Source organism: Numenius arquata, chromosome 17, assembly GCF_964106895.1.
Source record: "Numenius arquata chromosome 17, bNumArq3.hap1.1, whole genome shotgun sequence".
In the NCBI taxonomy this organism is placed as follows: Eukaryota; Metazoa; Chordata; class Aves; order Charadriiformes; family Scolopacidae; genus Numenius; species Numenius arquata.
The window spans coordinates 2639152-2666290 of NC_133592.1; the positions used below are offsets into that span (position 1 = coordinate 2639152).

The 27139-nt window shown below is 54.0% G+C and overlaps 2 protein-coding genes across 5 annotated transcripts; one reads left to right on the forward strand and one right to left on the reverse strand.

Annotated features, from left to right (window-relative positions):
• Positions 1 to 8174: 8174 nt before the first annotated feature.
• COG1 (component of oligomeric golgi complex 1) lies at positions 8175 to 18032 on the forward strand. Its single transcript, XM_074160028.1, is given in 15 exon segments — positions 8175 to 8207; positions 8209 to 8541; positions 8653 to 8897; positions 9630 to 9811; positions 9994 to 10164; positions 10257 to 10410; positions 11258 to 11468; positions 11636 to 12424; positions 12729 to 12875; positions 13794 to 13955; positions 14244 to 14371; positions 14946 to 15054; positions 16160 to 16269; positions 16375 to 16450; positions 17852 to 18032. Coding segments are annotated over 15 exon segments (2991 nt in total). The 3' UTR covers positions 17993 to 18032.
• Positions 16546 to 27075, reverse strand: VCF1 (VCP nuclear cofactor family member 1). 4 transcript variants are annotated; one of them, XM_074160029.1, is made up of 5 exons: positions 26894 to 27072; positions 25205 to 25301; positions 21288 to 21329; positions 20951 to 21013; positions 19039 to 19278 (listed from the first exon to the last, which is right to left on the reverse strand). In XM_074160029.1, exons 1-5 carry the CDS (start codon positions 26938 to 26940, stop codon positions 19039 to 19041), a joined length of 489 nt encoding a protein of 162 aa, XP_074016130.1. In that variant the 5' UTR covers positions 26941 to 27072. The 4 variants fall into 4 exon arrangements, with proteins under 4 accessions (XP_074016133.1, XP_074016131.1, XP_074016132.1 ...); XM_074160030.1 differs by lacking the exon at positions 21288 to 21329 and having other exon boundaries at positions 16547 to 19278; positions 26894 to 27075; XM_074160031.1 differs by lacking the exon at positions 20951 to 21013 and having other exon boundaries at positions 18626 to 19278; positions 26894 to 27075.
• Positions 27076 to 27139: the final 64 nt, after the last annotated feature.

The following is a 27139-nucleotide window of genomic DNA, read 5'->3' on the forward strand; positions in this document are numbered from 1 at the left end:
GGGGACAGCGGGGTTGTCCTTCCTTCGCTCTCCTCTCCCCACTTGCTCCCACCTGGCAGTGGCACGTACGGAGTCAGGGCAGGAGAGCCAAGCTTAGGGGACAGCGGTGCGCACACCGATGGGCAGCAGGGTGTCCTCAGCTGGGCTCCTCCTGAGCTGCTGGTGGGTTGGCTTTCAGGCGCTAGGAAGGATATGGATGAAGAGAAGCTGGGAAGGATACGGATGCCAGGAAAATAAGGACAACTTGTGGCGACGCAGCGCATTTCAACACCAAAGTGCCACTGTGGGCAACAGCCATTGCCGGGGCGGCTCCACCGGCTGCCCCAGTGTTCCCTGTGGGGCTGGTTGGCTTTGGGTGCTCTGCCCCACAACGGGGCACTCGCCCGTGGACACGTGCACGCAGCGGGGCAGCCTCAGGAGGAGCCGAGGCCACGGGTGTGTGCCAACACAACGTGCCACCGCAGAGATGCGCCGTCTTATAGCCAAGACGCGGTGGGAGCTCCCTTGAGAGCCTGAGCGTGGTCCGGCCACCACCCTCCCCGAGGGGACAAGGATATTCGGGGTCGCGTTTTGCCCGGCTTCTAAGTTACTCCGCCGCCTCCCCTGAAGCCTCCCTGGCTGCTGTTTGACTGCGTCGCTTGCCACGGCCACCCTGCCCGGAGGTGACACGCCAGGACGGAGGTAGCTGCCAACCCTCTGGTCCCACCACGCTCCCATCCTGCCTCCTCCGTCTCCGCTGCAGGAGAGCCCCTTCCTTCCCCCCGCCGTGACGTCACCTGCCCGCAGGTTTTTCTCCTCGGATGGAGGATTTCCCACCCCCCTTTTTCCCCTCCCAAGGAGCCACTGTCCCTCCTGCCACCCGCGGCTTCTCACGGTCCATCCCGGGCTGTCCCCAGCCGTGGCCGAGCAGCCACGGCACCATCGCCCGCCACCGGTCCCTGGTGGGAAATCCTCGGAAGCGTTTAAACGGCAGAAAAACAACGGGGGGGGGGGGGGGAGGGGGGGAGTTTGGAGCATCCCGGTACAGGCTGCGGCACATCCCGCTGCCGACGGTTCCCAGGATCCCCGGGCACACGGTGGGCGAGCATCCACCGGCCGCCGGTGACACCAGCCCTGCTCCTGCCAGGCAAGTCCCGCCGGAGGAAGGGAGTGATGGAGGGGGGGGGGGGGGGTGAGGGTGCTGGGGACTTGACCCCGACCCTGGGTGAGCCGAAGGGACCGGGCAGAGCGGACCAGGGCTTCCAGCACCGAGCGGTGAGGAAGAACAGGGCAGCGCGCATCCAGCCCACACACACACACACACACACACGTCCCTCTCCTGCACCGCCGCATGGGAAAAAGGGGGGACACGGGGTGCGGTCCCCGGTGAGAGGGGTGGTGGGTCTGGCATTTAGCCTCTCCGGACCGTCCCGGAGCTCTCGGCTCTGCCCCTCTGGGGCTGGGGAGCCCTAAGAGCCCGCTCCTGCCCCGGAGAAGCCGCCCCGCTCGTCCGGCGCAGCGGGAGCGGGAGGGAAAGCCCCAGGGGAGAGGGAAAAACGCCGTCACCCCGCCACAGCACCCCGAGGGGCTTCGGTGCCAGAGGCCAGACTCTCTTCACAGGCTCTTGCTCAAGTGCCGAGCCGTGGGAAAGCAGCGCTTTTAGGTGAAGAAAACCAGCCCGGTTTCGTCCGCAACCCCCGCCTCCCTCCCCCGGCCTTTCCCGTCCCACCCCGGCGGCCCCGCACCGGCCCCGGCGCCCGCAGACGCGGAGCCTTCACCTCGCCCTACGGGCGATGCGGGAGGGGGGGGGTGAGCGATGCTCACGGGGTGCTGCCCCCGCTTTGGGGTGCTGCCCCCGCTTTGGGGTGCTGCCCCCGCTCAGCCCCGTTCCCCCCAGTCGATGCTCCGAGAGCACCAGCTCCGGGAGAAGTTCGCCCCCGGCTCTGCCTGGTCCCTGCCCCGGGGCAGTCCCCCCCGTCCGTCCCCCCCAGCACCCCCACCCCCCCCAAAAACGAGCTCAAGCGCGGGGCTCGACGCCTGCTCCCCATCCCAGCTTTCCCGGACACCAGTTCCAGCACGGCGGCGGCACTGGGGACGCAGCGCAGGGCTGGGAGGCGGGGAGGGGGGGAGGTCGGTTTCTGCGGGGAAAACAGAGCGTTGTCAGCATTTATTTGCTTTTAACCCTTTACTGCTCCTCCGAGGGACGCCTGTCTGTGCTGGGAGGCACCGTGCGGGCAGCTGCCTGTCCCCTCGCTGCCTGTCCCCTCTCCTGTCCCCTCGCTGCCTGCGCAGGCAGCTGCCCCCCGAGCGCATCCCCGCACCGGCTCCGTTAAGTAAAGGCTGCCCTGCTGCTGACGCTGCAGGAATTAAAACACAAGCAACATGTCACACCGCAGTGACATAACGGGGTGGCGACGGCCAGGCCTGGTGCAGCTGGAGCCCTTCGTTAACAAAAGGCTTCGGTGTCACCGCTGCAGGGACGCGTCAGCCAGGGCTTGGGATATTTCATATTTGGTGGGCGGTGGAGAGGGGTTATTTGTGTGGCTGTGGGGAGGGGGGGTGTGTGCGTAGAGCCCCCTCCCCATCGCGGGAGCCGATGTGTCACCCCCCAGCAGTCACCCTCAAGGGGCCAGACCCGGACTGGCCGGTGGCTGGTGTCACCTCGGTCCTGTCCCTACTAAACCCTGCCACCAACACCCCGAGCGATGGCGGGGGGGGGGGCGTTGGGAGGTGATGCCTGTTCCCAGCCACACACCCATGGATGGGAGTCTCCGGCGGGAGCATCTCCTCTCTGGGCTGTTTTAATGGGGAAAATACTAAAAAGCCTGTCTTTCTGTGCCCAGGTCAGCTTTGTCCCGGCAAACACCCCCTGACCCCCCCGGAGTGACATTTCTGGCAGCTCAAGGGGGCTGTGATCTGAAATACCCCGACTCCCCCTTTGCACCCTCTTGGGCTGGGGATAACGGGGCTGCAGGTGAGAAGCGAGGGGTGAGGTGGGGGCTACCACCGATGTCCCAAAGGCCACCAAGGTGGGATGCTGCAGGGTGGGAGCACGAGGTGACTCCCGGGGGGAGGGTGGGGGGGTTCCAGGGCCCCAGGGAAAGGGCAGGAGAGCGAATCGTGCCGCGGCGGTGGAGCGAGCAGGGGGGGGGGCAGCCGCAGCCCAACGCCCATCGTAAAAACCAGCAAAATAAAACCAGCAAAATAAAACCTTCTGCTGGTTCGGCGCTGACTAATGGCCGGCAGCACCGTCGCTGCCGCGAGTAACAGAGTTTTCCTTCCCAGCCACATGATTGTAGTGGGAACTTGACCTCGTACGGGATCTGTTCTGGAAAATCCCCCGCGGGGCTGCCGGCGGCGGGATGGGAAACCTCTCCCGGTTATTGCCGAGCAAACGGGCTGATGCTGCAAGTGCCGGAACGGCTCCGCGGCCGCTTCACACGCAGGCTGTCCCCCTGAAAATGAGATTAATTACAGCAGCAGGAACAGATTGGTCACAAATCGGAGGTGATGGGAAGCAGAGATGTGTCCCATCGAGCTCTCCTGTATGGGGGGCACGGATCCAGCCCCACACTTTGCTGTGGGGCTGCCTCTGCTGGGGCTGTCACCGGTGCTGGGGCTGTCACTGGGGGCGTTTGCGGCAGGTGACTCTTGCAGAAGACTGCCAGCCCCCCCGCAAAGCCCATGAGAAACCAACTCTCCCTCCCCACCACTGGCTTCTCCCCCCACCCCAGGCAGACGAGGAACCCCAGGGAAGCCCCCGTGGGATTGACCTGTGGGGAGGCATCCTCACTGTCTCCTGTCCCTCAGCCCTCTGGAGCCGGGGGGGTTATGCTGTGGCTGGGCATCACCCTGGGAGCACTTCCAACAATTCCCACCTCAGACTGAGCCTGGCTCCTGACACTGCGGTGGCCAGTGCCCCCCGGTGCTCAATAGCCAAACCCTGCTCTGGGCTGGGAGAGGCTGGGTTTGGACCAGGAGCCTTCCTGTCACACCTCTACAGCTCCTCATACCAGCACCAAAGCTGCCTTGGACTTCTTTAAAATAATGATCTCCTAATGAACTGCACTGTCATGTCTCTGGAGGGCTCCCTGACTCTGTCCCCACAGGAAGAGCCATGTCTTTGACGGAGACTCCGTGGAAACGTTCCTTCCCTCCCGGACCCGCACCGCGGGAACACAGGTGGCCTCACAGGCAACAGTGCAGCTGGTGATCCCCATCCAGCTCCATCCCAGAGAGCTCCCAGGTTCCGGATCCGTGCTCTGCTTCAGAGCAGGGCTGGACCCACGTCTCTGGGGGTTGTTTCAGCCTTTGCTGCCACCAAGCTGATTTCAAACCGCTCAGGGAGAGTCTCCGTCCCCTCTGCCGGGGCTGCACCGGCCACACGCCCTGCCCCAAGCGGGAATCACCAGCGAGGCAGGAGCAAAGGGGCACAGCAGACCCCAAACCACCCTTTCTGCTACTAGATCTGAAACAAGAACTGCCGCTTCCCGACCCGAGGACACCCCTGCCCTTCCCTGCCAGCCTCCCCCTGTGTCTGCTGACGGATTTCAGCCTGCTCCCTGCTTGCTCCGGGACCCGGACTGCCAAAAGCCAGGGCAGGAGCACAGCCAGGCTCCAGCTGAGAGTGGGGGGAACCAGCCTCATGCCATGTCCTGAGCAGAAGGAGACGAGGGACGCAAAGCCTGGGCACCCCAAGACATCCCACCCCACGGCGCGGCCGGGAGGGAAGGGGTGGGGGATTGTACATATATGTATATACTGGACATAAGGCAAAGAGGTTTACTACACTGACACCGCACAGACACGCTGCAGTGTGTGTTCTGCTGTGGCTGCTGGAGCAGCCCCCCCTGCCCCCCCCCCCCCCCAGGAGCCACTCAGACACAGCCCCTTGGGGGTCCCTTGGGGTCCCCCTCGCCCTCCCTGTGTGCCATGGGGCTGGTGGCGCCGTGCCTGAGCCGGGAGGGACCGTGGAGACTGCTCCCACATTGACAGGCGACTTCTGCAGGGCAAGAGAAGAGCTTTAGTCTCTACTAAACACAAGAGCTCTTCCCTGCCAAGCTGTAGCGATCCGGGGGTCATGTGTCCCCCCCCAGAGCAGCACTGCCCCACGCTGCCCACCTCCTGTACATACGCTCCCCTGTATCTATAGCTGTGCTCTGTATAGTGTGGGGGGGTCTGACTGGAACACTCCCGAGAGCCTTTCTCTGCTTTTAAGTCTTGTTTTCCTCCATAGCGATTGTTTCGGGGAGTCCCGGGGTGGGACTGAGCCTTCCTGCGGCGAAGGTTCCCCACTGCCACGGTCTGCGCCATGGGGAGGGGGTCACAGATGGGGCGGGAGGGAAGTAAAAGAGTTTTCCTACAGTTTCTGACTCTGTGTGTGTGTGTCAGAGCCGGGCAGGAGCAGCAGGGAATAAGCCAGGCTGGGATTCCTCCCCGGGAGGAGAAGAGGCACCAGCCCTGGAGTCCCACCAAGGCACGACTCGCTCTCAGTTCCTCTCCCAAAACCAGTTCTTCCCAACATCCATCCTCCCCATTGGTGAGAAACACACCCGGTTCTTCACCCCATGGGGTGGTCACAGCTTTGGGGGCGTCCACGCAGCAGGAAAGCTGGGTTTGCCCAAAAAACCTTCAAGATTGCTGCATTTGCCCCAAAACCCTGCAAGATGACTGCCTGGTCAGCACAATTTCAGGCACACTGAGGCACGTCTGTGCCAGCACCAGCCCCTCACACTGATGAAGCACCACCACAAATAGCTCTTTGATACAAGGGGTCGCAGAAACTCAGCCTGACGGGAGAAATTTCTCCTCCCGGGATGGCAGCACTTCTGGGCTGGGTTTGGTGAGATCAGGGCATGGAAAGTGCCACCACTGGAGGTTTAATCTGCCAGAGAAACCAGCTCCAGGAGGGGGCTAAGAGGTACATCACCGAGGAAACACACCACTGTAAAGAAATCGGCTCTGCCATTAACTTGAAGTCCAGCTCTGACCAGCTGCACAGGCTGGTTTCACCACCAACAGCTTCCAAATAAACCCCTTCACTGCAAAAAACCCTTGAGTTTTTCTTTTCCCATCCTCAATTTGCAACACAACAGGGTTTTATGAGATTTGAATACAACATCTACCAGCAAAAAGGCACCAACATCCTCCCAGGACCACTCACTCTCGCTACACCAGCATCCCAGGCGGGGGCTGCCCTGCCCCTGGGGATCTGCCTCTCGTGGGGCAGGAGCAGCCGGAGCAGGATTTTCCTCCGGGAACAGATATTTGTAAAAAAGCAATTACCATGCTTGTTGCCACACTGCCTTGTAGCCGGCTGAGTCAGCATGAGGTGCTAAACAGGTACGCCGGCTCTGGGGATATATAACTATACTTACACACAAGTACGTACACATGGCTCCGGGTTTCCATCAGAAATATGAAGTCTTTACACGAAGGCTGACAGGAGAAAGGCAGTAGCTGCCCAGGGAAGGGTTTTGCAAACAAAAATCAGAGTGAGCTGATTTCATTCTGCCTCCGCAGGCTGAAAATATGCGAGGTGATGGGAAGTGTAGGTATTGCAAGGTGGAGCTACATAAAAAAAAAAAAAAAAAAGAGAAGGAGAAATAAAACATTATTCAGAGGAACCTTTTTGTCTCCAGTGGGTACGTTCCAGCTGTGCCCCCCCAGACACACTCACTCAGCGTGATTTTTCCAAACATGAGCAAGAGGAGCACTTTAAAATTAAAACCACATCAGATGGGGCTGGTGGCGTTCTGCTGAAAGCATTTTGTGGGGAAAATCTTGGTGCACAGAGCAGGGGGCCTCAGCACCCCCCCAGCTGCAGCCTCGCCATACCCCTGTTTGAACAGAGCCCTACTGTGGAGGATGAAATATTTGACACATTTAGCAGAAATTCAAGATTTATTAATGGTTTGAGGCGGATCAAAAGGTTGAATTTTAGCAGCGCTTACTCATTAACCAATTTAAGGATTAACAAGGTGATTCAGTAGAATATATTATAATTAAAATAGCGACTTAATTACAGATTTGAGAATGGCAAGATTCACACTAACTTACTACAGGGCATCCTAAATCAAAATATCTGCATGTAGGTATGTATAAACATAAACCATACAAACACACCCTGTTTCAAGGAGTCACACAGAGAGACAGAAATATTTGGATCCAGTGAAACATATGGACACCCCCACTGCTGAAGGCTACTGTGGATATTCAAACACATCCATAAGTAGAGGTGGATGGAAGAGGTTAGAGCCTATATTTAACATTTTCCCTCTTCTCGACTTTAGAGTGAATACTCAACAGTGCATTGGTGTTCCCCAACGGGTGATAATTGAGCCTCAAGAAGTTTGACTCTGGCCCTACCTCAGCTTTATCTGTCCCAGCTTAGAGTCGCTATTTACAGGGTTTGAGATAACCGGCTTTCGTCAGCTACTTTTCCATTTCAGCCCAACTCAGACAATGAAATATTCTGCTATTTATCACCAGTTGCGCAAACCCATAACCTGCTAGATTTTGAAGTGCTGGTATTCCTCGTTTTGAGCCACAACCCAGGCTCAGGTGTACCTGGTTGTCAGGGAGGACATTGCCCAAGCACTGGGGGAAGCAGGAGCCAGGGAGCTGCCTGGCCACACTGTCCCGCTGCCCTTCCCCATCCCCGCCTGATTTAGCCTAGCCTGGTCCTGGCCCAGGAGGGAGAATCACACCAAGCACCGGGTGGCCCGGAACGGCCAAAAAGGCCTCGTCACGAGGACCCGGGGCTCGGCCCGGACCCCACCCCGCGCCGCTCCCCCGGCCTCAGGGTGCACAGGGCGGCCGGGCCCCGCCATCCTCCGCCGTCCCGCTGCCTCCCTCTAGCGCTGCCGGCCCCGGGGTTGCGCCGGGCGGTCCCCTCCAGAGCCGACCCGCCAGAGGGGAGACGCGGGGGCTCAGCAAAAGCCGCCCCGGTCCCGCTCCCCGGGGCGCTGAGGCAGGGCCGCGGCCCACACCTTTAGCAGCGACCAGGCCGCAACCCGCCCCCCAACTCCCGGGGTGTGTGGAGCGAGAGCGGCACCCGCAGGACGCGATAACCGCCCCGTTTCCTCGGGAAACGGACAGACTAAATAAATAAATAAATAAATAAATAAATAAATCGGTGTTTTCTCCGCCCCTCCCGGGCCGCGTTGCCATGGCAACGCCTGCCCCGCACAAAGATGGCGGCGCCAACCCGGAAGCGCCTTCCCCTTCCCCGCCCCAAAGATGGCGGCGGCGGTGGTTTCCACGTCGGCGCCGCTGGTGTTGCGGGAGGGGGCGGCCATGGCGGCGCGGGGCGCGGAGGCCGAAGCCGAAGCGCTCTTCGAGGCGCACACGACGGCCGAGCTGCGAGCGGTGGAGCGGCGGCTGCGGGCCGGCATCGAGCAGAAGCGGGAGGAGCTGCGGCAGATGGTGGGCGAGCGCTACCGCGACCTCATCGAAGCGGCCGACACCATCGCCGAGATGCGCCTCAGCGCCGACCGCCTCCTGGGCGCCGTCCGCGGCCTGCAGCGGGGCGGCGCGGCCCGGCCCGGCCCCGCGGCTCCGGTGAGGGGGGCGAGAGGCTGCGACGGGGCGGGGGGAGGCCCCAGACCCCCCCCTTCCATCCCCTCTTTTTCCCTACTGACCCCCGTTTTCCACCACCACCCCCCCTCCCAGGTTCGGCCGCCGGCCCAGGAGAGTTTCTACCGGGCGGCCGCCCAGCTGAAGCTGCTGCTGGAGGTTCCCGAGAAGGTGTGGGGGGCCGTGGAGGGCGGCCGGTACCTGCCCGCCGCCCGGCTCCACCTGCTCGGTGGCCACCTCCGCCGCCAGCTGCAGCTGGAGACGCCGCGGGCCCGCGGTGGCCCCATCCTCGCCCGCTTCCCCATCCTGCTGCGGCAAGTGGCGGCCGCCAGCCACCTCAGGTGGGACAGCGCACCACGGCGGGCACCGGGAGGGCCTGTTGTACCAGGAGGGTGGTGGGATGCCTTCATAGACCTTTTTTTTGGGTGGGAAGGAACCTTTAAAGGCCATCTAGTCCAACCCCCTGCTGTGGGCACCTTCAGGACACCTTCAGCTAGACCAGGTTGCCCATAGCCCCATCCAGCCTGGTCTGGAATGTTTCCAGGGATGAGGCATCTACCACCTCTCTGGGCAACCCAGGCCAGATTTTCACCACCCTCAGAGTAAAACTTCCTTATATCTAGTCTGAATCTCCCCTCTTTTAGGTTAAAATCATTAGCCCTTGTCCTATGGCTCCTCTCCCTGACCAAGAGTCCCTCCCCAGCTTTCCTGGAGCCCCTTTAGGAACTGGAAGGGGCTCTAAGGTCTCCCTGGAGCCTTCTCTTCTCCAGGCTGAACCCCCCCAACTCTCTCAGCCTGTCCTCACAGCAGAGGGGCTCCAGCCCTCCCAGCATCTCCGTGCCCTCCTCTGGCCCCACTCAACATTCTATGAGCCTATGACCTGAGACCCTGCTGCTGCCCTGGTGCTCTCTCTGCCAGCCATGGGGCAAGAGCACCTCACTCGTAACACCCAGATAGTCCCACTTCTGCCTGGGGGAAACAACATCCGCGCTTAGTGGGTTATCACATAACTACATCTGAATATTTTGGTCAAACACCCAGACCAGTGACTGTCCGCTTCGTTCCCTTGCCAGATCCACCATCCTGCAGGAGAGCAAGTCCCTGCTGAAGAGCCAGACTGTGTCAGACCAGGCGGTGGCAGAAGCCCTGTGTGCCATCATGCTGCTGGAGGACAGCTCTCCGCGCCAGGCCCTCGCCGACTTCCTTCTGGCCAGGAAACTGGCCATTCAGCAGCTTCTCAACCAGCCCCACCACGGTCAGTACAATGGGCTGCCTCCTTTTTAAAGTCAGGGTGTCCCCCTTCGCTTCATCTCCCTCTTGCCTCGCAGAAGAGTGGGTGGGTCAGTCCCATAAAGCTCATGGTGGTGGGGACACAAGTGTGTTGTGCCCTAGTGGCAAAACACCACAAAAATGGGGCTGAAAGTAATTTCTCTGCAGGTGCAGGCATAAAAGCTCAGGTGTGTTCACTGATGGAGCTGCTAACCACAACCTTGTACCAGGCTCATGCTCTCTTCTACACCGTGCCTGAAGGGATGCCACCGGACCCAGCCCTGCCCTGTGGCTTGCTCTTCTCCACGCTGGAGAGCACCACGGGCCAGCACCCCGCAGGTGAGCGCCCGGGCGGCTCGGCCTCAGCCCCAGGTTTGCAGGCGGGAGACCAGCCCCCATGCTGGGCTGATCCCCTGCCCGTGCTCTTCCAGGGAAAGGAGGGGTTCTGGAGGAGGAGATGAAGCTGAGCAGCTGGTGCAGGTACCTGCCGGAGTCTGTGGTGGAGTTCCAGCCCGTCCTGCGGACCCTGGCACACCCCATCAGCCAGGACTACCTCAGAGACACGCTGCAGAAGTGGATCGCTATGTGAGTGTGACAGCGTCCCCCTTTGCAGGACTCCTCCAGACACCTCCCTGTGCCAAGGCAGCAGCACAAACCCAAGCTTCCTCACTCCAGCCAGACTTTGCCTTCTCCTGGCTTCTGGCCCAGCACCCCTCTCCCCAGCCGTAAAACAGTCGGAGGGAGCACAGCGCTGTCCTAACAGCCAGCCTGTAACACTCTGATATATTCAGACCACCTGGGCTGCACAAGCTATTTGTCTGGAGCTGCTTTACACTGCCATAACCGCCAGCAAACAAGCACAGAGTAAAAGAAAATCCCTTACCTGGCTCATTTGGCTCTTGGTCCAGCACCTCCCGTCTCCTCACTGCCCTTCCCAGGACTGGTGCGGGGCAGCCAGACCCCTTTTATAGAGTTGTTGGCTCCACCCCTTCCCACCTTGTCCTGCCTTGTGGATGGGGACAGCCTGGCAGCGCTGCCTGCCCCTTAACTGCCCCTTCTCAGCCTTGTGTCATTACCCGATGGGGCTAGCTGGTCCCTGCCCTCAGCTGCAGCCCCCCATGGTGGGCTTGCTGGCTAGGGGATGGGGCCCCCACTTCCCTTCCCTGCCTGTGGGCTTTCCTGGCTTGCCATGCTCCTGGATTCAATGTCCACCACAGCCCAGGGTTCCTGCTGGTGGGTACATGGCTTTCCTACAGGAGAATCCCACACGGAATCTCCCTGGGTGGGATCCAAGTGGATCCAGGTATCCTCAGCCCCTCAGGTGATTCTCCAGGCAGAGCCCCTTACCAACAGGTTAAGGATTTGCCCACCTCGATGTTCTCCCCTGCCTTCCCCGGGGGGCTGTGGTTTTGAAGGGAAATGTTGCCTTCAGGTGCAGCGAGGACATCAGGGCTGGGGTCAGCAACCTCCTCGTCTACGTGAAGAGCATGAAGGGCCTCGCGGGGATTCGCGACGCGGTGTGGGAGCTGCTGACGAGCGAGTCCATCAGCCAGAACTGGGAGGCGGTGTGCCGTCGCCTGTTGGACAAACCTGCTTCCTTCTGGGAGGACCTGCTGCAGCAGCTTTTCCTAGACAGGCTGCAGGTGGGTGCTGTGCCGTGGCAATTCATCCCAAGCCTTACTCTGTGCCCCCTCTTCTTGCCTCCAACAGTCCACCGGTGCCTTTTAGCAGCGCTAAGTGTGTATTTTAAGTGCTGGGTGGCAGGAGAAATGTATAAAAGGTGCTTTTCTTCTTCCTCATTCTTTTCCAGACACTGACCAAAGAAGGGTTTGACTCCATCTCAAGCAGCTCCAGACAGCTTCTCACCTTAGCCCTGCAGGAACTTGAAGTCAAATCCAGCGCCTCTGCCCTGAGCAAGCACATCCAGTTTGAACACAACGTGGCCCTGTTCCTGTGGTCGGAGAGCTCCGGCGACCTGCCTTCTGACGCCGCGTGGGTCAGCGTGGCAAACCGCGGCCACTTCACCAAGAGCGGGCTGTCCATGAAGGCCCAGGCGCTGACGCCGTGTGTGCAGAGCTTCTGCTCGGCTCTGGACTCCAAACTGAAGGCCAGGTTGGACGATCTCCTCTGCTACCTCCCCACAGACTCCTCCGCCGCCAAGGAGGCCTCTCCCGCGGTGCAGCCACGCTCTGCCTTCGACCGCTACGCCGACGCCGGCACGGTGGAGGGGCTGCTCCGTGACCACTGCGTCGCCTGCATCCACCACGTACTGGGCTGCGTGCGGGAAGAGCTCCAGAGCGCTCAGAGCCTGCTGGAGGGACAGACGGATGCTCCCAGCGATGCCAGGCTCAACGCTGTCCTCTTCATGGCGAGGCTTTGCCAGTCCTTGACCGAACTTTGCCCTCACCTCAAGCAGTGTATCCTGGGCCAGTCGGGCAGCACGGAGACGGCGCTGAAGGAAACGCGCTCCACCAAGAAACTGGGGAAGGGGAAAGCCCAGGGAGTGACCCCCGTGCAGGCCCAGTGGCAGGGGGTGAAGGCAGAGCTCCTGCAGCAGAGCCTCTTTGCTTACCAGATCTGGAGCTCGGCTGTCACCAAAGTAAGGAGCTGTTTCTCTCCTCACAGCTGTTTCCTGCCTGGGGTTTTTGTTCACTCAGGTCCCTGTGGTCATGGTCAGTGCTGCAGCTCCTCAGCTGGGTGCTGAGAGCTCACCGCGCTGCTGCCACGCTGCCGAGTCTGCCTGCAGGGAGAGGAGCTGGTGGCATCTCTGAGGTGGCATCCAGTGCGATGGTCTCCAAAAGAGTCATTTGGGGAGAAATGGGGGGATGCAGGAGGCCGGTCTTGTCCTTTGGTGCTCCCATTAGAGCTGTCTGTGACTTGGGTGCGTTTGTTTTGCGCTCCAGGGTCTGGTTCAATGCTTTACGCGTACGTTGCTGCTCGACACGGCTGGCTCTGTCTTGGCCACAGCCACCAACTGGGATGAAATTGAAATTCAGGAGGAGACGGAGTCTGGAAATAGCATAACATCAAAGATCCGGCTGCCTGTGCAGGTAGGAGAAATGTCCTCTCCATAAACACAGAGAAATGGGGTCTCTCTGGTTTCCAACCCTACTGCTTTAAATGGTGTTGACCTGCTGTGGAGGTTGCTTGGTGGTACGAACAGAGGGCAAAGGCTCTCCAGTGCTCTTATTTGCCCTTTGAGATACTCAACTCCCAAGGACAGAGGTCAGAGGAAGGAAATTAGGTAGTTGCTGCTCTACGTTCAAATAAATAAGATTGGCCTAGATCCTGTAAAACTGTGTCAAAGGAGGACTCGGACCTGGTTTATACCCGAAGAGCCCCAGGAGGGAGGTTTCATGGAAACTGGGTGCGCTGAAGGACAGGGCTGCAACAGCGGGACTGTGCAAAGCCTGAGAGAAGCCTGGTTTGCAGCTCTCCGTAGGTGTGGTGGTGCAGGAATGACACTCACGGTGACAACGCAGGTGGCAATCGCGTGGAGGGAGAGGAGGACCAGGGCAAGAACGAGTTCTGTGTTTGCTCAGTACGGGAGGGGCTGGAGAGGGCACTAGTCTTCTGTAGTGAACCTTCCAAGGGGAATTTTGTTGACTCGGAAGGCAAAAGCAGCTGGATGAGAGCTGGGAGGCCCAGGAGAAGAGCAAGGGAGTAAATAACAAGCGGAGCAAGGTCAGTGGTGACAGAAGAGGCACAAGTCATTCTGTCCTGACTACACTTGGGTGGACACCTCTGGTAAAAGTACCTGTGGGACCTTGAGGACTGTTAAAACCAGAAGTCTGGTATGTCAGTAGATAAAAATCTGTGAGATATTTGAGCCAAGCTGTGGGGGCAGAGCTTTGTGGTTACTGAGGAAGTAGAAAGCTCATATCACGAAACTGAAGCAATGTTGTGCTGCTGATGAAGTCACTGTAGCTTCCAGACCACGGGGAAAATAACGCCGTTGTCTTCAACAGCCGTCCTGGTACGTCCAGTGCCTCCTCTTCAGTCTGTGCCAAGAGGTGAACCGGGTCGGTGGTCACACTCTCCCAAAAGTCACCTTGCAGGAGCTGCTGAGGACCTGCATGGCAGAAGTGCTTGCTGCCTATGAAAAGCTCGTGGAGGAGAAGCAGGAGAAGGTACGTGCGTAGGATCAGAACCAGGTCACTGGGTGATGCACACGCTCCCACCCCTCAGAACAGAAAACATCTGGCTGGGACAGCCAGAAAGGGTGGGTGTATTCTTCCCTTGCCTCCCCAAAAATGAGGCAAAAAGGGATCAGACAGCAAATTGTGTGCCCAGAATGGTTCGGTTGGGTCAGTTGTTCCTTGGTGCTGGTGGTTTTTAAACATTTCCCCTGCCATAGTCCGTTGCCAGCCTTCTCGGTGTGAGCGAAGAGCTCCCTTCCCAACTGTCCCTATTTGCAGAAACCGGGCGCCTTCCCCCTGACCCAGAACCGAGCTCTGCAGCTGCTCTACGATCTGCGGTACCTCAGTATCATCCTGACGGCCAAGAGCGAGGAAGCAAAAACCAGCCGGATCAAGCAGGACTCCGGGTACGGTGCAGTTGTGCGGTTCGGGTACCAGCAGTACTTTGTGGGGCCCTAAAACGGTTTAAAGTGGCTGCCAGGAGGATGCCTGTAGGAACAGTGCCTTCGGGCCTCAGGGGAGAAGGGCAGTGCAGCCTCTGAGCTCTGACATCTTCACTAACGCTAAGCTCAGCCTGAAAATATAGGAGGGGTGGGATTCTGTGGCTGAGAGCTCAGAGGCAGCGGGCTGGTCCCCCCCCTGCTTGCGCACGCAGCATCTGTACAGTGGCAGGGACACGGTCAGAGGGTGCCACTGGAGGGAACAGTTAAGCTTTCACCCGAGAGTTAAAACCTGTATATGCTCCTGTCTTGAGAGCTGAGGCATCTCTCTGAGACTTGCTACGGGGAGAAGGTTCCTCCGCACCAGCAGCTGGTGGAGCTGTGAAATTGCTGGAAACCCTTTAGGCAGCCGCTGTTCCACTGAGTAATTCCCATTTTGCTCAGTCACCTCTTAGGGCCAAGTCCCTCATTGTTTCAGAAGGACCAGTGGAACCATGGCTGGGTTGTCACCCCTGACAGGACTCCTGTGCTCTGTGTGCAGGGTTGAGAAGGTGACCGACTTCCTGGAGGGACACATAGACCCCTTTGACTTGGACGTTTTCACTCCGCACTTGAACAGCAACCTGAACCGCCTGGTTCAGCGAACCTCCGTAAGTTCCAGGAAAAGGAAGGGATGGGTCACGAAGCCAGGGCTGTAAAATACATTCTGGAGGGCAGCTGGGGTGGCTTTATAACCTGCTTAATGCCTAAAGATAATTGCTGGCTCTCAGGCAGGAACGGGGAGAGTATTTCATGCCAGCTGAAGATAAGAGGAGTGTGCTGAGCTGGCTGCACAGCATGTAATCGTGTGTGGAGTTGGCTGAATTTTATCTAATAGGATTCACCACAGCCTGTGCAACACTAATTGGGTTAAGCAGCGCTGAAACAGGCCTGGAACTCAGCTGTCACAGAATCACAGAACAATATGGGGTTGGAAGGGACCTCTGGACATCATCTAGTCCAACCCCCTGCCAAAGCAGGTTCACCCAGAGTAGGTTGCACAGGAACGTGTCCAGGTGGGTTTGGAATGTCTCCAGAGAAGGAGACTCCACCACCTCTCTGGGCAGCCTCTTCCAGGGCTCTGCCACCCTCACAGGAAAGAAGTTCCTCCTCATGTTTAGATGGAACTTCTTACGTTCAAGTTTGTGCCCATTTCCTCTTGTCCTGTCCCTGGGCACCACTGAAAAAAGACTGGCCCCATCCTCCTGACACCCACCCTTGAAGTATTTATAGGTGTTGATCAGATCCCCCCTCAGCCTTCTCTTCTCCAGACTAAAAAGACCCAAGTCCCTCAGCCTCTCCTCATAAGAGAGATGCTCCAGGCCCCTCATCATCTTTGTAGCCCTCTGCTGTATTCTCTCCAGCAGTTCCCTGTCCTTGAACTGGGGAGCCCAGAACTGGACCTAGTGCTCCAGTTGTGGTCTCACCAGGGCAGAGCAGAGAGGGAGGATGACCTCCCTCCACCTGCTGGTCACACTCTTCCTGATGCCCCCCAGGATGCCATTAGCCTTCTTGGCCACAAGGGCACATTGCTGGCTCATGGTAATAACGAGCAGCGCCAATTAAAAGCAAGAGTTGCAAGGGTGGGGGGGGAAATGCTTCGTGTTCAAACTCAAACCCAATCCAAGTGGCGTGCCAGCAGACTCACCAGCAGCGTGTCGTGTGGCCGGCTCTGCAGCTGCCCCCAAACACATGCAGCTCCCTCCTGCCTTCCAGGTCCTCTTTGGCTTGTTGACAGGGACAGAGAACCAGTACACCAGTAGGAGCGGCGCCCTCAGCTCCCAGGAGCTCCACAACATCTTGCCCTTAGCGTCCAGCCAGATCAGGTAAGGTACTGGGCTCTTCCACGCCTTCTCCGATCTTTCTGGGAAGCGGGTCCGGAACTGCTGCTTTCCCGTGACTGGTCACATTTCTTTCTTCCATCTCTTAAGATTTGGACTTCTGCCGCTGAGTATGTCGAGCTCGCGAAAGAACAAGTCTGCAGCCAGGAGCGCAGAAAGAGTTCAGGTTGGTAAAATTCAGCAGTATTAACTTTTTGCCGGGGATTATTCTCCCACCAACACTAGAGCTTGTCGTGAAAGGAAGAAAATAGCCAAACAGTTAATATTTTAACCTGATTTTTTATTTTCGGTAAAATGAGAGAACCATTACGGCAACACAGCATGAGATGGTTTGGATTTCCCCTTCATCCTCAAAAAAACCCCCGATGGCCCATATATTTTTGGGGGCTGCTGCTCTGTAGTAAAACACAGGCAATAGCCACCGTGAAAATGCAGCGAAGACTCGTAGAGATGAGGTGTTCTAAGATCAATGCATCAAAGACAATTCATTTAAAGACGGCTGCAAGACAGGTTGAAGGATACTAGCTAATTCTTTGAACTCCTTTCCAGTGCGATGCTGACCTCTAACTCCCGAGGAAGCCTGGCTTGGGTATTTAAGCCTGTGTGAACAGAGTGGCTTTGCTTCTCTCGCAACAGCTCTGTGGTGTCCCGCTTCTGAGATTTATCAGTAGATAAATTTAGCAGTAGACACGTTTCCCCCTAGTTTAAAACATCTGCTTAAATGGAGCTCTCTATGCTGAGGATCGAGAGGGCCAAGGAATACCTCACTGCTACAGGAAGCAGTAATTAGTAATCTGTTTCCTTTAGCTATTATTAACCCAATAATCCATTTGTGGTGATGTCTTTTCAACTGGGACAGAAGAGTAAAGGTCTGGTATTAGCGGAGCAGAGAGTGTTACCTGAGATGCTGATGTTCATTCACTCTGCAACTCTTGTTCTCCCTTATTTGGAAGGATTAAGGACCAGACGCTGTTGAAGGGCTGTTTAAAAGCCCAAAGCTTCCCAAGAAAGGTGTTCTTTACCTCTCACACCTCAGCTGTAGTCGAGTGTGTAAGTGTGCAGTGATGTTTGGCTCACCCCCCTGGCCTGCTGTGGTGGCACACGGATCTTCTGCGCTAGCCACACTTCTCAGCATCCCCGGCAGATGCTCCCTGCTTCTTTTTATGCTAAAACAGTCCAGGAGAGGTTAAAGTTCATAGTTACTCAAGAATAGCTCTCTGCAGGGGCAACAGCTGTACTTCTACCATGCTGTTACCCCTTGCTCTGAGAGCAACAGCCCCTTCCCTGCAGTTCCAAATGATTTTTATTTTGTGGGGGCATTAAATGATGTGAAAAGTTACCTGTTGCTAACAAGAGCAAGGCGCTGTGCTTCTGCCACTTGGAACTGCCTCTGTCTGTCACTAACCACCGGGAGTGATGCCGCTCCGGTTGTGGTTCAAGCTCAAGCTGCCTGGGAAGAGCTGTCCTGGTGTAGTCTACACCCTGCAGCTCCTCTAGATGAGGGTACGAAGTACATCAAAGTTAGGCTGTAATAGTTACCCACACTTTTCTTTTTAAAAACTAACAGGTTCCACCTCCCGCACTCCCAAGAGCAGAAGATGAGGCGTCACGCCCTGGTGCTCTCTTCAGGCAGCTTGTCACCGAGGAGGAGGACACGGCTGCATCATCTCTCTTCAAGCTGGGCTGGCTTTCTGGCATGGCCAAGTGATGAGACCCAAAATAAACAGTTGGTCTGTGTGTTCCTCTTCACTGAGATCCCATTTTCCCCGGAGAAGGGACTGGTGACCCCTGGTATTGGCAGAAGAGAAGTCCTTTTCCGTCCTTAGCCAGGTCACAGTGTGTCACTTGAACCAGGCACAGCTCAGGACTGTCCTTGCCCTCCGGCTGGTGGAACAGAGGTGTAGCTACTCTCTCACCTCCTGTTCCTCACAAGCTGTTAAAGTAGAATTAAAGAAAAAACAAACAAACATACATACATACACACTGTAACAGAAAACAAAACACTTCACAGCTGGAAATGGGTATCAGAGCAACACAACTCATCTTTTTCTCTTTCTGAAGCCCCTCTCCCAGGCTGCTCCATGCTTTTCTCCACAGGCACCATGACTCCGCTCTCTGGGAATACACAGGCACCCACAGCTCAGCTCTCCTGGCTCTAGTTTCACATTTTTTTTTGTCAGTACTGCAGTAAAGATGAAGCGAGATAAGGCTCATCACGCACCGAGCTGGGTGGAGTGTTTGCAGCTGGGGCATTCCTAAGGGATTCCAGAGACAGCACCTATTCCTACTGTCTTACTAACTCTAAATGCTCAAAAAAATTATGTTGCCAAATAATCTTTTTACTAGTTTATTGAAATTAAAAAAAAAAAGAGACTTATAAAACTGAAGGTGAACGTTTGAGAGAACTTTACATAAAGCAACAAATTGCTAACAGACAGATTAGGCAGTTGATTGGAATTGGACATTTTGCGATCCTATAACACAGATGTGGGTTCTTCCATCTCCTCTTGACACGTACTTTATAACCACCCCAAAAAAACCCCCAATCCTATAAAAATTGCTTCAAAGCCCCTTTTGCATTGCAATAGTGCAGCAAACCACAAGTAAACAATTTCCTGTTAACCTGTTATTTCAAATATAGACTGAAAAGGCAACAGGCGTTTTTGTGCAATTCCATTTTAACAAACTTTGAAGTTGAAATATCAAATCTACACAGTGCTGTCCCTTCACAGAAGGCAGGGAACTGCTGGGGCATCATGTGGGAAGGCGTCCCCGGCTCTGTAGGCTGTGAAAGTGTGCCTCCTTCAGGATCTGGTTGATGTGGAAGTAAGGACCTTGGCTTAGTGCAGACTGCTCGTGGAAGGACTGGGAGACAGGACTGGATCCTGCAATTATCGGGTTGAGGCTGGTTTCTGCACCGCAGGCTCTGTCGGGGCTGTTGATGCTACTGCTACTACAGCTGCTGCTGCTGCTGCCGCTATCGCTGCTGGAGGACTGAGACAAAGAGAAAGTTAACAGCAAAACACATTTTTCCTCTCCCGTCCATCACGAAAAACCTCAGTTAAGCAAATCATCTTTACAGTTAAGTCCCTCCCTTCCAGATTTTCAGGCTCCCGTTCAGCCCGACGGACTAATGAAAATCCACCAAGTGCTTTCTTGGCGTCCATAGCTTCCGTTATTGCCAACACGTGAAAAAGCGTGCCTGAGCTGAAGCTGAGCAAACCTTCACCCGGAGGTTCACTGACCCCCGGGACGTTGGGTTTCAATCGTTTGCTTTTTAGGCCCGCCAGCTCTGCCCCCATGACCCACGTTAGCACTAGTGAAATTTGCTGAATTCATCCGAGAATTGGAAAATAAAGACCATTCCTACTGAGGTGCAGGTGTCAGTAAAGGCAGGCAGGGCAGGAGGAAAGGTTTCTCGCTTCTCTTCTAGCAGGGGTTTTAGGTAAGCACCATGCAAAGCACTTTCCTACGGGTTAATCTTTTCTAAAATGAGACCTGAAGCATCCAAAGCAACAGGCTGTTAGAAAACAGATGTGACACAAAACCCATTTTAAGTCTTTGAACACCTTGACGTACGCACAATTACTCTTCTCCCAGTCCAGTACTGGGACTGCAACGGTAACTGGTAGTCTTCCATAACAATTTATTTGGAAGGATAGTGAAAGACTGACAGGCATCGAAAACTTCCACATGCAGAAAAGAGAGCTCAGGATTTAGCTCGCACAGAGGATGGAGCTCATTTGCCAGCATTTAGGATAAAAACATTTTATGGTAATGACTGGGAGAGCATTAACCCTCATTTTCGGTGTTTCAAAGACATAAAACTGGTTTATGCCATTTTAAGGGCTGCTAATGAAAGGTTCCATTAGTAGTTACAGCTGAAATATTTCCTTACTGTGTGATATGGTGTTCAGGACAACACTGCAAATATTTAGGTGCTTAAGAGAAGGGCTACTTTGCCATCCCATAGGAAGTAAATTCACAGCAGCGGCCAGCGTAAGTGACAACAGCTAAAAAAAACTCCACATTTTTTTCTAAGTATTAACCTAAAACCACAGAAGTCAAAGCTTGGTGGCCACAGCAGAGGAAGACAAATTTAAAGAAGTCCGTGGTAATTTAACAGTTGGGACCACATCCAGAGGGGCTGGCTTGGGAGTAAATCTGAAAAATGGTGCAAACCGCACCCGACGGCTGTCAATGCGGGGTGAGAAAGGCCCAGGAAGGCACCGTATGAGCATTTGAGAAGGACCACATCTCAATGCCGACTGGAAACCCCACGGCACCGATTCCACCATCGATCAGGACAATTCAAGCGTAGAAATCGCCTGGTTTTACTAAGCACCAAAAAATGCTTCAGTTCTGTTGTAGTGCAGCAAGCAAGGCAACGGCACCGGGGCTGCACCCGTGTTAGGCTCAGCTAAGCGAGGAAAAAAAAACAAACAATGAAACGCACGCGAAATCATTCCTGAGGAAGCAGCAGAGGTAACGAACGACACGAGCAACCGGCTCCTCTTCCTACTGCCGCCAAGGCTAGGGAGGGAGAGAAGGCCAGAAGGACAGAGAGGAGCCACGCCATGGTGCTGGTTACACCATCCCCTTTTGCGATAGAAGCGCAAATATGGAAATGCTGAACAAGTCACAGCAGCCTTGGAGAGAAACCCACCGCACAGGACACTTTGTTTCCTTTTAGTCTCTGTTCCTTACTGTTTTTCGTTACAGCCACCTTCTGAAAATCAAGGTAAAAATCAAATTAAAACCCAGCATCGCTTAACTGCTACAGTTTCACATCTTAACAAACATTTTAGAGCTGTTAGTAATGATTATTTTCTGCATGTCTAATTTTATTTAAAACAGAAATAAGTGTCCTGGGACGTGCTTCCTACATCTAAGGCTGTTGACAGATCTGGTTTTGTCATACCCTCTTTATTTCCATTTCTCTAAAGCAAAAATTCACTAGCACGTGAAGCCCGTTTATTGCCCAAATCACGTCAAAGACCTACCATTTCCCCAGGCTGTGGTGCACATTCTGTTACGCATTTGGACTACAATTAGACAAAAAAAGAATCCTTAAAGTCATCATGTCAGCAATGACAGGCATCTACACAATGAAACAAAAGTTTTAAGCGAAAGGGCAAAGGAAAATAGCCCAATAAAAGTTTATGAGTACTTTTAAGTATCAAAAGGACATCCTTCAGGGTTTACCTGCCTCGTTGGCCCCTCTTAACATCACACCCAGTAGCTATAGAAGTGTTAAATAATTTCCAAACAACTCTCCTGTTAAATGTGTTCGGCTGCTGATCTGTGACGTAGCATCTCACTCACTCACAACGGGAACTTAAGAAACAGCCGTTCTCAAAAATCTTTCAAGATGAGTTTAACACAGGCATAATCTGGTTTTAATTAGAATTTAAGGCCAGCCCTTCCTCAATAGTGTAACACTGTAGAGGGGCACAGCTGCAACGCCAGACAAGAACTTTGATTTGAGAGAGGCAACTGCTGCTGTGCGTCAGCGACCCCCGATAAAACAGCGGCGTTTCTAAGCTCTGGGGAACCCTGTCATCGGTCAGAATAACAAAGAGGAACCACAAGAAATGAGGCTTTACAGAAGAAAGTTATTCAGGAAGGAAAAGAGCTAGCCAGAACACTGCAGACTCCCTTCCTTCCCAGGGAAAAGCAGAGCAAAGGGCTTCTCATTGGTGATTCCACAGGTTGCAGAGCACAATTGTACATTCTCCTCATTCCCGTAAGCGAGTGCCTCTCAGAGGATCCACCCCAGCTCTGCCTGACTTCAGGTACAGGACAGCAGTGACAGGAGAGCAGGAAGGGCTTCTGCTGAATCTACAAGCGACTACCAGGGAAAACAACACGCTCAACCTCTTAATAAATGAAGGAGAGGCTGAAGAGGAAGTGAAATGCAGTGGCAAATGCTCTGCTTCGCTAATGTTTAACGTTGGCTGTAGTTCAAGTCCAGGTTTTTCATGGTGTTCATGGACTGAACTGCAAAGCAGAGGTTTACTGTCACCCCCGGGGTGGCTGTCACCCAGCAGCGTGGCAGTGGTTTGCTCCAGGAGGAGCGGGAACCGCACATCGTGACAGCATATTTGCCAAAAAGCAGCGCTGAGAGAGATTCCCTTCAATCTCGGTTTCCCTCCTGTAAAAAGTCCAAGGCAAGGATGGTGTGGATGAAAGGGCAGTCTAGTGGGAGAAAAAGCGATATCCTTTTGCATCAAATCTAGCTCAGGTGAGCTGTAGGATGCAAAGTGAGGGACTGAGGGATAACATCACAGAACAGCCCGTGTTTGAACTGCCACTAAGACAAAAATAATCTGTCTTACACATGTGAAGGGTAAGATGATTAAAAAAAAAGAAAAAAGGACAAAAAAATAAGGAAAAAAAAGAAAGAGAACCTGACAAAAGCCAAGCCCAGTTTTAGTAATACTGATTTTTCCATACTGAGGCTGTGGTCTCAAGCAAACCACACTCTCCAAGAGAAAACAGTCAACTTTCAACTGAAGGAAGGCGAAAGGGATCAGTACTTTAGATGTTTCAAAAAAAGCAGGTGTGCCTATGGCCTCAGATGAAAAGTAATTCTCTCCTCGTGTACTCTTTGAAGTTACAAATTGCTCTCTCTCACACACACTTCCTCTCCTAGTTCAACATCCTAAAGCTAGTGAGGATTTGTAAGCAGCAAGAGTTGCCTTTGCAAATGGCAAAGTATCAGGAAACGAAATAAAAGTATTACAAATGGCCAAGAATTTCCAAGTGACATCAATCGGAAGCACTCGTGCGCTATAAGCACAAGAATTTCTCCATTTGGCACAGGAAGTCCTTAAAGAAACAGTCAAATAATACTGATTTAATCTCGTGGCTTGAACTTCTGGGCATGCTCCATTCAGTGAGCCAACATGACAAGAAAACAAGCAGAAAAATAAATAAATAAATAAAATAGCTCTATTCATCAGTAGACAACATTGTGAATTTTGTTCCCTTGAGAAAGGGAACATTGATTTTTGTAAAACCGTGTCCAGCAGGCGCATCCCTCCAGCATCAACAGCGAGGAATTCTCCTCGCCTGCACGTGGGGGTTTAATGTGTTAAAAACATACTTTTCCAACGCAAGTGCATGCACGAAGCAGGAGTCTTAGTGTTAGCCTCAGCGACTGAGCCCTGCACTGGTTTCACTGGTGGCGGGGAGGCAGTGCATGCCCATGCTGTCACCTGCAGGCACCCCAACCAAACCGGCCGTTAAGGACAGAGTAACACTCACTCTTGTGTGGCTACTACAAGGCTAGTTCCATTTCTGCATTTTAGCGGCTTTGCCCAAACGCCAAGTGTTTATATGACAAGCAAAGGTGCTTCTGCCACTCACCATGAAGGTTTTTCCTGATATTCTTAATTACTCCTACTTCAATCCCTTGTTCCATACTAAATTCTTCCTCCTCCCGCCACAAAGCTCGTTTAGCCATTAACTACTCTACACGTGAAGAGGTGTTTAACCTGTTGGACAAGTGATTCAGTGTCAGATGGCAAGCAACTATTCATGGCTCTACCCGTTATACCCGAGAAGCAAAAACCACTTCATCCCAGCAAGTCATACTTCTGGCACAACAGCAAGACAGGAACCGGCAATATTTTTCATCACAGCAAATTCCTTCGTGATGAACATCTCGGCTGCGAGAGCATTTTCCATACAAAAACCACTCAGCTACATGTAAAGGTGTCTTTGTTAAAAGAAAGTCTCCTTCACAAAGGGAAGGGTGGGTTACAGAACTTTGTATCATTTTAAATGTAAGTATATGTTTGAAGCCGTCACCACATGATAAAAGTGATGTTGCTCAAAGTTACACGGCACAAAACACATTCTGCAGTCAAAATAGAGTTAATAGTTCAGTATAACTGCAATAGTTGTAATTACTCATTACAGCCAATCTTTAGAATGAGAGGGCTGTATAGAAAACCAACAAGGATATTTAAAAAACCTTCAAAGAAATCCATTTTATGAACTTCCAGGGACACAAACCAGGAGGGCGCCTCTGCTCTGCACGCTCTTATCCATGAACATTTTGCAACAGAACTACATGGCTAATTAGAGATGCACACAGTGAATTTTCAGATGATTAATACAGGCAACAACTCAGGAAATCTGGCAGCAGCTTGGAAATCAGCATTTTTTTTAAAAAAAGCAATCTCACAGTTAGCAAATCGCACCATCCTAGAGCACCTGTCATGTGAGCGATGAGAGAATAAGAGACAGTTTATCCCACGTCCAGCAGAAGATCACGGCAAATCCGAGCAGAAACCAAATAGTTTGAGTTCAAGTGTTTTAGCTGCAAAGGAGCAACTCTTGCTTAAACTGGTGAGCTCTATCACAGCATTTTTTAAACATCAGATAAGCGCTACTGCTTGCAACAGGCACTTTGTGTATCGCACTAATTGGAATGCTTTTTGAATTTCTACCACAAATAATCATGTTACTGTAAGTAAATGCAAAGCTGGAAGTGTAGATGGGCAGGCAAAGGGACTACACGCACTTGTCATCCCCCCCACCCTGAGTCATCTCCTCGGCTCTGGGTACATTACACCTCTTTTCAGACAGCAAAACTAAAAGTGGCAGCAAATGCTTTTCTGGTTTCCTCACTTGGGCACTACTTATCAGTATTTGAAATACATTAACAGAAATATTCGGGCTGAAGATAACCAGGTTCACTGGAAAACATGCTGATTTCCAAACCACATTTTACAGATTTCAATCTCTGAAGTACGTAACAGAGTCAAAGCCTTACAACCTCATACACAAGGCGAAAAAAAAAAGGTATTTTCATTAACTGCTCTCCATGAATAACATTTCACAGAATATTCCAACCGTTATTTAAAATTCGGCATTAAAGGAAAGGGAATTTGCCCGAGAAGGCTCTCACCTCAGTGTCCCAAGAGTCCTGAAGGACAGTATTCCTGGTACTACGCTTTGTCTGGGGAACATGACCGTCATCTTCATTGCCATTCCGTCTCCGCTTCCTGAAGGAAGGTCAGGGAGAAAGGAGAAAAAAAAAAAAAAAATTAGCAGTCTACTGATAAACCTTCTGTTTTCTTCTCTAAAGGCAACTCTACAAAAAAAGCGGGAAAACTTGATAAATTAATAAAGGATGTATCTAAACTTCTGATGTGCTGCGACTTCTACATTCAATGAGCCAGGCTGTTTTCATATCAGTTGAAGGGCCGTGGACTCACACCGCCATTAAAACCGGCGCGGAGCACCTTTCTAAATAAACCCATTTGACAATTCTCAGCCTTCCAACTGCTCTCAGTACTCAAGCACGTCTAAAAATAAGCCTGGGACTTTGAATGCCATCTGACAGGCTGGGAAAAGCACCCGGGAAGCGTGGCAGTGACCACACTTTCAATAAATACCCGATTACGTTCATCTCGCTTACACGAGTCTGCAGTTAGGGCCTATGATGACTTTCTCGGGTCTCTCCATGCTCTGACTTTGCATCTGATGTCAAGTCATGTTCCTGAGGAACATTATTTTCCACGAGGAAAGTTTTCTCAGAAAACACCTCACGGAAGACAACTCCTGCCCTGTTTCTGATGTATTTGCACCATCCTCTTATGACGTCAGCACTGCTTCACAGCAGATCAACAGCAACCTAGAGCCCCTGCGAACCAACGTCTCTCACTGATTTTTAATTGTCTGCAGATTTTTAATACTAATATCAAATGATTTTTTTCCCACTGTACAAACACCACAAGACAACCAGGAGCTCTGCAGGTCAAGCACTATCCGAAATATAGGACGGAGCTGTTTTGCTGGCTAAAAATTAAGACGTACTCAAATGAGTCAAAACAGACTGAAGCGAGGTATTTATAACTGAATCTTCTCTTACAGACAAGCTTTAGCAGCAGACTCAGCTGCCAGTGTTTGGTCCACGCCTACAGAGCAGGAGCTGCCTCCTCACTCTCCCAACCATTGCCCACAACAGCCCATCAGGTTCTCCCTCCACCAGGGCCACTTCTTCTAGAAGACACAATCCCCCTCTCGCTCCACATTTGCGTTGCCTCTATATCCCTCTTTTTCTTAACACCCACAGCCTACAAGAAAACTCAGTATCTCCATCCCCCACGGCCCAGCTCCTACACGCTTCACAATCCCTCCTGTTTCTCCCTCCTGTTTCTCGACACCTCCTCTCCTTCCCCACCAGGCCGAGAAATGCCCCTCCAGCACACCTCAATGCCCCCATGTCCTCTGCATTTCCTGCGCCCCTTTGATCTCCTAAACGCCGCCCCCCTCTCCCCCCACCTTTAATGTTCACCGCCGCCACACTCCCAGCCGGTTTTAACCCCTTCCAGAGATCAGGGGGCCGCCCCCACCCCCTTTCCCCCCATCCCTTCCCCCTTTGCTCAAGACAACCCCTCCAGACCAGTATGAACGACCCCACCACCACCACCTTCAGCCCCTCTTCACGCCTCCCCCGGTCGCCACATACCCCCTACACTCCGTAACCTCCCCCTCCGGTGCCCGAGAGGTTGCCCCTCGCCCCAGGCCCCCTCCCCACCCCCCGCCTCCCCTCAGGCCGCCCTCCCCTCCCCCACCCCTACTCGTCCCTCACCTCTGTCTCGCTCCCCGCTCGCTCGGCAGCGGCTGCCGGCAGCTCATGGCGGGTTGGGCTGAGCTCTGCGAGGACGGGACGGAGCAAAAAGCGAGGGGCTGCGACACGACCCGGCCCGGTGCGGCCCAGCCGCCCACCGCTGAGGAGAGACGTCCCACCGCTCGTCTCCAACCGCCGCTTCCGGCGTCTCCGCCTCCTGCGCATGCGCAATGGCCTCCCCGCGCCGGCCACGCCCCCGTGCGTCAC